Consider the following 12,955-nt stretch of genomic DNA (forward strand, 5'->3'; position numbering starts at 1 on the left):
CACATCCTTATTGGTCCAGGTACCGTAATCATTTAGTTCATTTTGCTGTAGGATAAGTCAGTGTATAACAAAATATAATACTATAATACTGTATGATTCAAATGTACATTAATTACACTATTTTTACATTAAATTATAATATTCTAGCATATATGGGACATCTGTTGTACAGGTAGACTGATACTTGTATTACAGTAACATTTATGTGGTGGAGCATTAATGTACTTTAGGACTACTAACATGTATATAACATATCACTGAAGCACAGGCACATCTATTTAGTGTACTTCCTGAAGAGACTTGTGCAGACATCCCGAATTGGGTTTTCTGTGGTCTTCCAAATTTTCTAAGACGAATGCCACACTGTCTGATTCCATTGATTAGATCATGGACAATTTCCTGCCCTATCCTCACCGAATCCTATCATATTTTGTTTGTGCTCTCTATGTGTATAAAATTTCTTTATCGTCTATGGAATGTCCGATACTGTTGCACTGAATTGTCCAAGAACGAATAAGTAAATAGAAAATAATAACAATACATCCACAACAATTACAGACATACACATTATAATGAGAAACTGGAAACATCTTTGCCTGTGATCTAAACTGCACTGTTATAAAGTAGACAATTTCCTAAACAGGTGAATGGCACAGACTCAAGCATTAATTGATTCCAGAGAGTTAGATCAAGATTAATGTACATGCCACGTAATTTTCCTCTTCGTGTCAAATAAATTACGTCAGTTAATTTTGATTTGGAATCACGCTGAAGACAACTCGCACTTCACAGCTTATTTTTTCTCTTCCTGTTTTGCTCTACAAGTCCTGTTTTAAAAGTTTGGGATTACTAGTACTTCTTGGTTCAACGACATCTCTAATGAAATCTGTAAATTTATTCAATGATTTACCAGAGCTGAGTATTCAGACAGTTCAGCGCAACACCACCATCACTTAGCTATTTAACGCAATAATAGCGTGTACGATATCAAAAAAATGCTGATCATGATCCTTCACAGATATTAATATACAATTGCAAATGATTAGTCTGGGACTTTATCGGAAACGTGTGAATCGCTGCAATACGGGCGATTCGAGCAGTGCTGCGCTATAATATCACTGGTTCGCGGGGTTGGGTTTGTTGTTTGGCGTGTGCTGTGTTGTGCGTGATAAATGTATGAAGCTAACAGTAGGCTTTAATTCATGTTTCTTTTATTGAGTGGAGACGGTAAACAGATCTTGTTTACTTTTTCAGATGCCAGAACTAATTGAGGTATCGAGTAATCGTTGTTTCGGCGGGTATCAGAAAGTATTTTCTCATGAGAGGTAAGACGTCGTTTTATTTAAGCGAGTGGCATGCGTAATATTCATCTTGTTTGATCACTGTGATTTTATGTGATAGTTCCGAGCTGCGATGTCAAATGAACTTTGCGGTTTACCTACCACCGCAATCGGAAGAACGTAGCCTGCCAGTCATATATTGGTTATCTGGTCTGACCTGTACGGAGCAGAACTTCATTCAGAAGGCCGGTGCTCAGAGATACGCAGCTGCACATGGAGTAATAATAGTTTGTCCAGACACTAGCCCTCGTAAGCCGCCTTCCAGATCTGCACAACATGTCTTATGTAAATTAATTGTCGACTGACACATAATATTTTATTACAGGGGGCGTGAATTTGCCTGGAGAAGGTGACAGTTGGGATTTTGGTAGTGGAGCTGGATTTTATGTTGACTCCGTGACGGATCCATGGCAAAAACACTACCGAATGTATTCTTATGTCACAAAGGAACTCCCAGATATAATAAATACTAACTTCCCTGTGCTTGCAGATAAAGTGTCTATAATGGGTCACAGGTAATAAACACAATGACTTTTATATGTATCTCAGAAGAGAACTCGCATATATCATACATGCCCTGTGCTTGAAAAACACCATTAAATAATTGGACACAGACAGTAAAGAGAGAGAGACTGTGTGTGTGTGTGTGTGTGTGTGTGTGTGTGTGTGTGTGTGTAGGACTAAATGTAGTTGTTGAGTTCTATTGGACAATATGCCTTTTGATGTAAGCCTTGGAAATAATGCTTTTTGATTGCTTTATTACTAGATCTGCATCATTTACCAGTCATGACTGGATGGATGGATTCAAGATTATGTACATGGGCATTTTTATAATTTTTTTTTTTGTGAAAATGAGGAAAGTTTTCACTATGAAGACATATGTAACAGATGAAAGCATTATTTTGTCTAATCACTTCAGTCACTTTTGAACAATTCCTCAATACAGGTGGAGAACATGTGCAGCATTTTTTTCTTTGGCAAAAATGGTGGCGTCATCAGCAAATTGTAAGTGGTTGTTGCAGCATATATCACTGACATGAATAAGAAACAGGAGAGGTCCAGTGATAGATCCCTGGGGTCTGCCATGCTCCAATTTTCATTCTTGGGAGAATGCTCCATAGGCTGATACCATCTGTCTTCTGTTTTCAGGATCAGATTCAAGCAACTTCCTGGTAGATTAAAACTGTCTGTCGGACCAAGACTCGTACTCAGGACCTTTGCCTTTCGTGGGCTACTGCTCTACCAGTTCTGAGCCACCCAAGCATGACTCGCGCTCCGTCCTTGCAACTTCAGTTCTGCCAGTACCTCATCTCCTACCTTCCAAACTTCACAGAAGCTCTCCTGCGAAACTTGAACTAACACTCCTAGAAGAAAAGATATTGCGGAGACATGGCTTTGCCACGGCCTGGGAGATGTTTTCAGAATGAAATTTTCACTCTGTAGTGAAGTGTGCGCTGATACGAAACTTCCTGGTGCCCGCAAAAGGCAAAGCTCCTGAGTTCCAGTCTCAGTCCGGCACACAGTTTTAATGTGCCAGGAAGTTTCATATCGGTGCACACTTCACTGCAGAGTGAAAATTTCATTCTGGAAACACCCCCACGGTGTGGAACAGCCATGTCTCCGCAATATCCTTTCTTCCAGGAGTGCTAGTTCTGCAAGTTTCGCAGGAGAACTTCTGTGAAGTTTGGAATGTAGGAGATGAGTTAATGGCGGAATTGAAGCTGCGAGGAGAGGGCGTGAGTCGTGCTTGGGTACCTCAGTCGGTAGAGCACTTGCCCACGAAGGGCAAAGGTCCCGAGTTCGAGTCTCGGTCTGGCACACAGTTTTAATCTGCCAAGAGATTTCATATCAGTTCACACTCTGCTGCAGAGTGAAAATTTCATTTGGGATCAGAGTAAAGAGTTGCCAGAACACCACTTCCAGTACTATAACAACACTTGCGAGATGCAGTCAGAGGTCTTGCTGAGGTGACAGAGTTTGAGTGCCACAGTTTCTCTGTCCTTGAACCACTGTGATTACGTCCAGTGCTGTATAGTTGACTTCTATTTGTGAAAGCCATGCTGTGTGTCCAGGAAAAGTTTATTGTCCTCAAAGTAACTTGATATCTGCCCCATAACTAGCTAAAATTGGGATTTTGAAATTGATCTAAAACTGGACATTTCACATTGTTCATTTTTTTTTTTTTTTTTTTTTTTTGTAGAATAATGCAACTGTAAGATCTAAGCATGATTCTGGAATATTACCCATAGTACTTGCCTGTGACCTAACAGAATACTGAATGAAGACATCAGGACTGGAATTTAAGGCAGAAGTAGATTTCTGCCTGTGCACATTTACCAGATTTCAAAATGTTTGCAATAATGTACCCAACAATGCTGTAATACCAAAAATGAATATGTCAGTCATTGTTATCAGCTAAGAGGTTTCATTTCAGTCCACCAGTCTTAAAGCCAACATTGCTGTTTGACTCATTCATACTAGATGACAAAATGCTGTGTGTTGCATTTTCTACAGCTTTTTTTCGTTTTTTTTTTTAGCAAAACTGTAGTCAGGGGCCATTTTGAAATGTTTAGCATTTTCTCCATCTGGTGTCAGTACGAAAGGTAGGTTGAAAATTTTTAACTACTACAACTCCCTTATTTATAAATCAATTTTATTCAATTTGGTGTCATTAGAAAGATAAAAGGACCAACTGTATCACTAAACTATAAAAATGCTGCAACTGTGCATATAAATATGTGCAAATCTGTAATAAAGTCATTTTTCAAATTTTTTTTTTTAAAAACTTCATGAACTTTTTCGTCAAAATCGCAAGTTTCACCATTGTAATTTTGTCTCAAAGAATTCCTATTGTCATACATTTCAGCATAAAAAAATCAGAAGGGTTTTTGTAATGTTTAATCATTTAAAACAGAAAGAACATAAATAATAATATGCACATTTCATTTTGTGACTCTTTTCTAGTGGTCACAAACGATGATCAGTTCTCATAAAACACATTCATAAAATTCTAAAAAGCATTCATTCCTTCAAACAAGTTTTCAGTGGACAATAGTATGTCTGATTCAAATGTATATAAATTACCAGTACTTGTCCTTGCACTAGGAGCAGGCAAAGTCATTAAAATGTTTTCATAAGGTATCCAGCAAACATCAGTGTGAAGTGGCCATGAATAACTTGAGGAAGGGCCACTTGGACTCATGAACTTGACTTTTGCATCTGTGCTCTTCACTTATCTCCAGAATTTTTCCAAGCCACCACTGGTTATCTTAGATAGCTGCGACAAATCTTTCTTCTTTAATTGTGTTAGAGGCAGTTTATTGAATTCTGAGATGATGAAAACACGCTCTATCAGCAATTTGTTTTCATTCAGTGGTTTGAAAAAATGATACACTCTTGTCCCAGGAATGGTAGAACAAGTCTCATATCCTTTTTGTAACATGTTTGTGGACTTCGTTATCTCCTCTGTTATAACATAAAAGGTTTCTATTCCTGGAACATGAGTTTTCGCAAATGTAAACATCTTTTGGGCTTAAAATGTGACTGTCATATGGACACTGTAAACTTGCTCTTGTTGTTAAACGTTTAATGGTACCACCAACTCCATCACATGCATTTTTGCCATGACTAGTGGCAAAAAAATTCCATTCTGCAGTTTACTCCATAATCTTGCTTGTGATGGCACAAATTAAAAAAATTCTTAAATTTTTTATATTGTGCAGAACTGCCATCACTGAAGTACATAACATGCTGGATGTGTGGTGTTCCAATACATAAGTGCGAGCAGTTTTCCGGAAAACATAGAATGTGTTTGTATCATGCTGCAAACAGTCACTTATACAACACAATGACATTGACTTAATGCAATCATCTGTTTTAAAGTAAACCACAAAAGGATGGAAGGGTGACTTGAATGTTCTGCCACTGAAATTCTTGTGCAGCATCCTGAAGCAAACAGGTATAGTTCTCTGCAAAATCCACTACATGATGATGCATGTAGTATCAGGGAGGGTTTCTTTGCTTGATTTGAAGTGGTGACTCTGAGATTTTGATACATAATGATGTTGTGTTAAGTTTTGAAGTTTTTGCATGAGATACTCAACAAATTCATCAGTCGTCTTCATTAGTGTCTCCAGTGTAGTCGATCAGTTTGCATCCATTGTTTGAATACAACATTTTCACAATCTTGTAAGGACTCCAGCTTCATTAAAAAATTGTGCAGTTCATATTCATCAGGACACCGAGAACTGCGATGTAGCACGCACTCCTCGTTTGCCAGATTGCACGCAAGTTTCTGTAGAAGTTCAGTATACAGTTCTTTCACATGTGCAGCATGCATTAAGTTTTACATTTTGGTGATACTTGCATACACATACGTTATGCATTCCATGACTGTTTACAGTAACACATTCTTTTGGCCTAAGTTCACAAAATTTAGTAGGCCTGAACTAATCTCTGAAAGCTAAGTATACATATTTAAGATTATGTAAAATTAGTGTTTTTGTCTTATACAATCTTTTGCCGTATTCTGAAGGGACAGACAGACAGTCGGTCTTTTTTATTAGCAGAAATGCGACTTACATCATGTTCACAGTAAAAATTGTGGACATGTTTTTCCACATCCTTACCTATTCAGTTTCCCACTTTATAACTCCCTTTTGACAAAGTACCATCTTCTTTTAGCAATACCCTCGATTTCTTTACCATGTATTCGGTAGTGTTAAGAAACATTTGCATTTTTTCTGTACTCCATGAAGCTGGTGCTAAGGTAAGTATTTGTAGTTTTTCTTCAACAGAACTTCTGCTGAATTTCTGTTTAAGTTTTTGCATTAAAATATTACAATCTGTACATTCAGCACTGCCAGTTTCTTCAGACACATTTTTCGCTGGAGGATGTAGCACCTCTGATACTGTTTGCCGGAATTTTAAAGCTAAGCGACAAGACGTGGATCGAATGTCTTCTAGATGCCTGTCTTGTGCTCTCTTGGTAACCTTAAATGGTGAAATTTCAAGTAATTCACAACTTTCATTAAGTTTTTGAAGAGCTGTAGACGGCTCTGGTGTATATTCTTGATCTTCAACTTCACATTCATCCATTCCTGGAAGGTTATCCCCCATAGGAGATAAAATGTCCTTACGGCATGTTATGCACAGCTTGGTACCTGGTATAAGTCCAAGGGTTTTAAATTTCGTTGCCATGGTTAAAGAAATAGGTTTCAAAGATTTCTTAGCAGTCATTTTACCATACTTCTTAAAAGGGTCACAGCAAATTCTTTGTCTGTCATCATATGTTCCCAAATAGAGCCCTTTGTGAGAAGAACAAATACTCTCAATACTTTCACAGGTGCTTCTTAGCTTCAGTAATTCAATATTAGCTTGATTCAGGCTTGACATATCTAGTAAATCAAGCTCTTCACTGCTACTACTTTTCTTATGACACAAAACCTAAAGAACATTTGCTTTCCATTGTGATTTTTAATCAACTGTGTATGTTGCAAAAAAGAACTGGATGGTTTGAAACTTTTTCTTGTTCTCTAATTACCAGACAGAATGGCTACTTACATAAGAAGCACAAAATCAAGGTGACAAAAGTCCTTCAGATATACACTCCTGGAAATGGAAAAAAGAACACATTGACACCGGTGTGTCAGACCCACCATACTTGCTCCGGACACTGCGAGAGGGCTGTACAAGCAATGATCACACGCACGGCACAGCGGACACACCAGGAACCGCGGTGTTGGCCGTCGAATGGCGCTAGCTGCGCAGCATTTGTGCACCGCCGCCGTCAGTGTCAGCCAGTTTGCCGTGGCATACGGAGCTCCATCGCAGTCTTTAACACTGGTAGCATGCCGCGACAGCGTGGACGTGAACCGTATGTGCAGTTGACGGACTTTGAGCGAGGGCGTATAGTGGGCATGCGGGAGGCCGGGTGGACGTACCGCCGAATTGCTCAACACGTGGGGCGTGAGGTCTCCACAGTACATCGATGTTGTCGCCAGTGGCCGGCGGAAGGTGCACGTGCCCGTCGACCTGGGACCGGACCGCAGCGACGCACGGATGCACGCCAAGACCGTAGGATCCTACGCAGTGCCGTAGGGGACCGCACCGCCACTTCCCAGCAAATTAGGGACACTGTTGCTCCTGGGGTATCGGCGAGGACCATTCGCAACCGTCTCCATGAAGCTGGGCTACGGTTCCGCACACCGTTAGGCCGTCTTCCGCTCACGCCCCAACATCGTGCAGCCCGCCCCCAGTGGTGTCGCGACAGGCGTGAATGGAGGGACGAATGGAGACGTGTCGTCTTCAGCGATGAGAGTCGCTTCTGCCTTGGTGCCAATGACGGTCGTATGCGTGTTTGGCGCCGTGCAGGTGAGCGCCACAATCAGGACTGCATACGACTGAGGCACACAGGGCCAACACCCGGCATCATGGTGTGGGGAGCGATCTCCTACACTGGCCGTACACCACTGGTGATCGTCGAGGGGACACTGAATAGTGCACGGTACATCCAAACCGTCATCGAACCCATCGTTCTACCATTCCTAGACCGGCAAGGGAACTTGCTGTTCCAACAGGACAATGCACGTCCGCATGTATCCCGTGCCACCCAACGTGCTCTAGAAGGTGTAAGTCAACTACCCTGGCCAGAAAGATCTCCGGATCTGTCCCCCATTGAGCATGTTTGGGACTGGATGAAGCGTCGTCTCACGCGGTCTGCACGTCCAGCACGAACGCTGGTCCAACTGAGGCGCCAGGTGGAAATGGCATGGCAAGCCGTTCCACAGGACTACATCCAGCATCTCTACGATCGTCTCCATGGGAGAATAGCAGCCTGCATTGCTGCGAAAGGTGGATATACACTGTACTAGTGCCGACATTGTGCATGCTCTGTTGCCTGTGTCTATGTGCCTGTGGTTCTGTCAGTGTGATCATGTGATGTATCTGACCCCAGGAATGTGTCAATAAAGTTTCCCCTTCCTGGGACAATGAATTCACGGTGTTCTTATTTCAATTTCCAGGAGTGTATAAAGCGCACAGACAAAAACGTGATACACACACAGCCTGTGTTGCACATGAGTGTTGCTGCTAGACTGAGTTTTTCATTGTTGTTTCATGTATTGTTGATTAGCTATTTGAAGCAATTAATTATTACAGCATTATTGAAAAAGTATAAGATCTAACAATAGAGGACAAACACCCTTCTGATTTTTTTATGTTGAAAAGTATGACAGTAGGAATTATTTGAAACAAAAATTCAGATGGTGAAACTTGTGATTCTGCTGGGGAAAAAAATCCTAAAATTTGGAAAAAAAATTGATGACAAAATAACATTAATTACAGATTTTCAAACATTTGTTGCTTAGACACAGCACTTTAATATTTTTTATATTATAGCTCTATTCTTTTACTTTCCAATGACACCAAATTGAATAAAATTGATTCATAAATAAAAAAGTTATAGTGGTTACAAACTTACAAGACACTTCGTTTCTCAACACCAGTTGCTAGAAGAGGCCCACATTTCATAATGGGCTCCTAATTACAGTTTTGGTCAAAAAAGTCCAGAAGAAACATTTTAACCCTAATTCCTTATGTACATTCTTACACAAAATTTTCAGGAAAATCTGTGACATAAGGGCAACGGCCACTGGGTGATTTCACATGAAATTACCCATACAGGAACAAGTCAGAGAGAGTTTAGGACAGCTAGGCACAGTCGGGAGGTTTATTGGGGGGGGGGGGGGGATCTGGAAAAGGCGAGACGTGAAAAGACTGTGAGTAAACTTGGGAATAGAAGGCTGTGTAGTGCTGAAATGGGAACAGAGAAGGGATTGGTGAGTGCAGGACAATGACTAACAAAGATTGAGGCTAGGAGGGTTATGTGAAGATAAGATATATTACAGGGAGAGTTCCCATCTGCACAGTTCAGAAAAGCTAGTGTTGGTAGGAAGGATCCAGATAGTGCAAATTGTGAAGCAGTCATTAAAATGAAGAACATAATTTTTAGCACTGTGCTCAGCAACTGGGTGGTCCACCTATTTCTTGGCCAAGATATGTTGGTGGCCATTCATGCGGACAGTCAGATTGTTGCTTGTCATGCCCTTGTAGTAACCCACAAGCTCAGCTGCAACCACTGTGCTTTGTCCTATGTGGACGTGATAACCAACAGGCTGTCTGTCCATTTGAATAGCCACCGACAAACTGTAGCCAAGAAACAGCTGGGCCTCCCAGCTGCTGAGCACGCTGCCCAACACAATGCATTTTATTTTAATGATAGCTTAACAGCCTATGCCATCTGGATCCTTCCTACCAACACCAGCTTTTCTGATTTCCACAGGTGAGAACTCTCCCTGCAATGTATCCTATATTCACATAATCCTCCTGGCCTCAACCTATGTTAGTCATTGTCATTCACCCACCTACCCCCTTTACTGTTCCACTCCAGCACTACACAGCCTTCTGTTCCACAAATGCACCCACAATCGTTTTACCCTTTGTGTGTGCGTGCGTGCGTGCGTGTGTGTGTGTGTGTGTGTGTGTGTGTGTGTGTGTGTGTGTGTATTCCAAAAGAAGGTCTTTTGGCCCAAAGCTTATGTGCGTAGTAGTCTTTTTGTTGTGCCTGTCTGTGAATCAAGATCTCTGCTCTATGGTGAGTAGCAACTATCCATTTCATAATATTGTCATATTATGAAAAGCATAGATTGCTAATCACCATCTAGCGGAGATGCTGAGGCACAGGCACAACAAAAAGACTGTCAAACAAAGCCTTCAGCTTCAACCAAACAGGCTTTCATCAGAATTATATAACAAACACACTCGTACATGCATGTGTGTGTGCAAATGCAACTATTGTCATATTTGAAGTACAGGTAGTTATGTTTTTGGTGATTGAAATTCACATGTATTCAGAGAAGTGATATGATGTACTAGGGAAGTCTACTTACGAAAATAGATTAATGGGTCAGAGTATCAGCGACTCAAAAGAATAACACTGCAGCTACGTACCCTGTAACTGTTCACAAGAGCAGAAAAAGAGGAAAACTATTGAATAAGAAAGGACTTATATTTTGAGAATGACTATATATAAACACATGTTCATTTATTGCCATGTTGATTTTGTGTTGCGGAGAGCATAAAAAATGTGGAAAACTACTAACATAGTGCTTGTATATTTAGAAGGCTGATGTATTAACACCAATTCTTTTATTGTCATGTTGACCTTAGGTTGGAATGAACAATACAAACAAATCACTGATGGATTTAACTTAAAATTATCCAGTGTTACATTATTATCCATGTGGGGCAGTGATATTGTGTATTATGGAGGTTTTTACTGTTATCTTTAATACTTTTAGTTGAAGATTAGTCATCAGATACTAATTAATCTAGTGTGCTTTGTGTCTGCTGTCAGTTTTGATGCTGAACATTTTTTATTTATTGTGGGAAGGTTTGGACCGCTCACAGTAGTGTAACTTTTTTCTTAACAGTCTGATCAACATAAATCATCAAAGAATTGTAATAGTGTTGTCTGTTTTGTGAAGAGCAAAAGTCGAAGATGTACAAAATGTGTTCACACTTCTGATAATGGAGATTGTGTTACCTGCATATTCTCCTGTATTAACTTTAGCCAAAGCATAACAAGCCTTTACAGTAAAGATAATGCAGGCTTTATATCTATGCTGAGCTGTAAGAAGGAATGTAATTTAAAATATTTTGAAATCATCTGCAATAGCTTTGATACAAAGTCTTGCAGCTGACTAATATTCCCTGCAAAAAATAAAGTTTCTATATCTTTTTTCTTCAGTTAAAACTGAACTGTGGTTAGTCACTAATAAGTGCGATGGCCATGAGCTCTAGTAAAGCAAAGCTTGCTGTCACATAAAACAAAACTGGGAATTGTAGGAGAAACTTTTTGGGGGGAATAAAATAATCATCCGACATTTTGTTCAATATATTCTGTACATAATTTACATGACATACTCATTTTTACTTTGCAGCATGGGTGGTCATGGGGCACTGATTTGTGCCCTGAAGAATCCTGGTAAATACCGCTCTGTATCTGCATTTGCACCCATTTGCAACCCAATAAATTGTCCCTGGGGAAAGAAAGCATTCACCGGCTATTTGGGAGTGGGTAACATTCTTGAGTGGCAAAGATGGGATGCAACTGAGCTAGTCAAAAACTATGATGGACCACCCCTTGACATTTTAATTGACCAGGTCAGTACATGTAGATATTTTTGTCTGTTATTTTGGCATGTGTAAATTTGGAAACCTTATTTTGCTATTTGTTGGCAGTAGTAGCAATTAACCATTACTGTTTTGTTTTGGTAGGGTGTGGAGGACCAGTTCCTGAAAGAAAAACAACTGCTGCCTGAAAATTTTGTTGCTGCTTGTCAGGAATCACACACACCTGTAGTGCTCCAAATGTGTGATGGTTATGATCATAGTTATTACTTCATTGCTTCTTTCATTGGTAGACACATTGAATTCCACATGAAACACCTCAATGCAACATCCACTCTTCTGTGATTATGATTTGTTATGAATACATTGTCCTGCTTGGCAAGCTCAATTGGGAAACTTACACCAAGTATATCATACTTATTTTGCAGCATGTGTGTGTATTATTTGGGCTGTATACTGGTGATTGCAACAAGTACAAGTACTATTTTCTTTTCATACTGCTCTTTTTCTTCCGTTATCAACCTGCATCCAATCTCCACTCATCTTCCTACAGTACGTCGGTCTAAATTGAGGGCTGACCTCAGTAGTTATTGACAGTAGAAACAGCTTTTCAATTACTAAATAAGTGCTGTCTCTTCCTCCCTGGTTTCCATTGTTAATGTTTTCCCATTTATTTTGTACAGTGATTTGTATTGCTCTGTCTAAGAGATCCCAAATACAGGATTTCTGATTCAATACTAGTGAGCAGTAAGTGTCGTCAGTAACTATTTTGTTGTACTGCATTTATGGTCTTGAGGGGCATTTATTGTCGAACAATAAACACTGTAAGGTTAGGCTGTTACAACAAAATTCTTCTTACTGTATGAAATAGTGTGTTCAAATGACGTTTGTGTAAGAGAAGAAAGTTTTCCTCTTCCATTTGTATATTTTGTGGTAAAAGCAATAAAGAGATTTAACTGCATATGACAATGATGATGTTCAAGAAGAGAACCTATCTCTTTTATAAGACTATTTTATGTGCTACATGTATAAACTGTTAACACAGTATGTAGAGTTACAGAGTTTTGTTACAGTCTGAAATAGTTGCTTTGTTTATGGTAAATAAAATGTTTCTGGCATATAAATGGTTCATAATTGTACCCTATATGTCACTAATAAGTCTCAAATTTCATACAGGTACCTGAACACCAAAGTAGCAGTTAGAATTGGTATTCTGTATTTAGACATCCTGAATACGTAGCTTGATACACACTGTATTGCTACTATTGGTAAATGATACCACTTGTGAAAGTGAAAAATGCGTTACTAGCAATTTTATTCCTACAGTTAAGCTGAACACATGTTGATGTTTACATTTTTATTGTCAATGATGATTACCTGTCATAGCACAGAATATTCCGTAGACCTTACAGATCAAAGTGTAA

The 12,955-nt window shown here is 39.6% G+C and overlaps 1 protein-coding gene across 1 annotated transcript; it reads left to right on the forward strand.

Moving 5' to 3' along the window:
- Positions 1 to 1,062: 1,062 nt before the first annotated feature.
- On the forward strand, positions 1,063 to 12,655 carry LOC124593854 (S-formylglutathione hydrolase). The gene is made up of 6 exons (XM_047132202.1): positions 1,063 to 1,174; positions 1,255 to 1,325; positions 1,402 to 1,589; positions 1,666 to 1,855; positions 11,342 to 11,564; positions 11,679 to 12,655. Exons 2-6 carry the CDS (start codon positions 1,255 to 1,257, stop codon positions 11,874 to 11,876), a joined length of 870 nt encoding a protein of 289 aa, XP_046988158.1. The 5' UTR covers positions 1,063 to 1,174; the 3' UTR covers positions 11,877 to 12,655.
- The last annotated feature ends 300 nt before the right edge of the window (positions 12,656 to 12,955 follow it).

This window comes from Schistocerca americana, chromosome 2 (genome assembly GCF_021461395.2).
Source record: "Schistocerca americana isolate TAMUIC-IGC-003095 chromosome 2, iqSchAmer2.1, whole genome shotgun sequence".
NCBI lineage: Eukaryota > Metazoa > Arthropoda > Insecta > Orthoptera > Acrididae > Schistocerca > Schistocerca americana.

Bases quoted from the DNA above. Each gene is read 5' to 3' on its own strand.
- LOC124593854 (XM_047132202.1), top strand. From the start codon at position 1,255: ATGCCAGAACTAATTGAGGTATCGAGTAATCGTTGTTTCGGCGGGTAT. The intron at 1,326-1,401 runs GTAAGACGTCGT...TTTATGTGATAG, and splicing joins AAAGTATTTTCTCATGAGAG to TTCCGAGCTGCGATGTCAAA. The intron at 11,565-11,678 runs GTCAGTACATGT...TTGTTTTGGTAG, and splicing joins TTGACATTTTAATTGACCAG to GGTGTGGAGGACCAGTTCCT.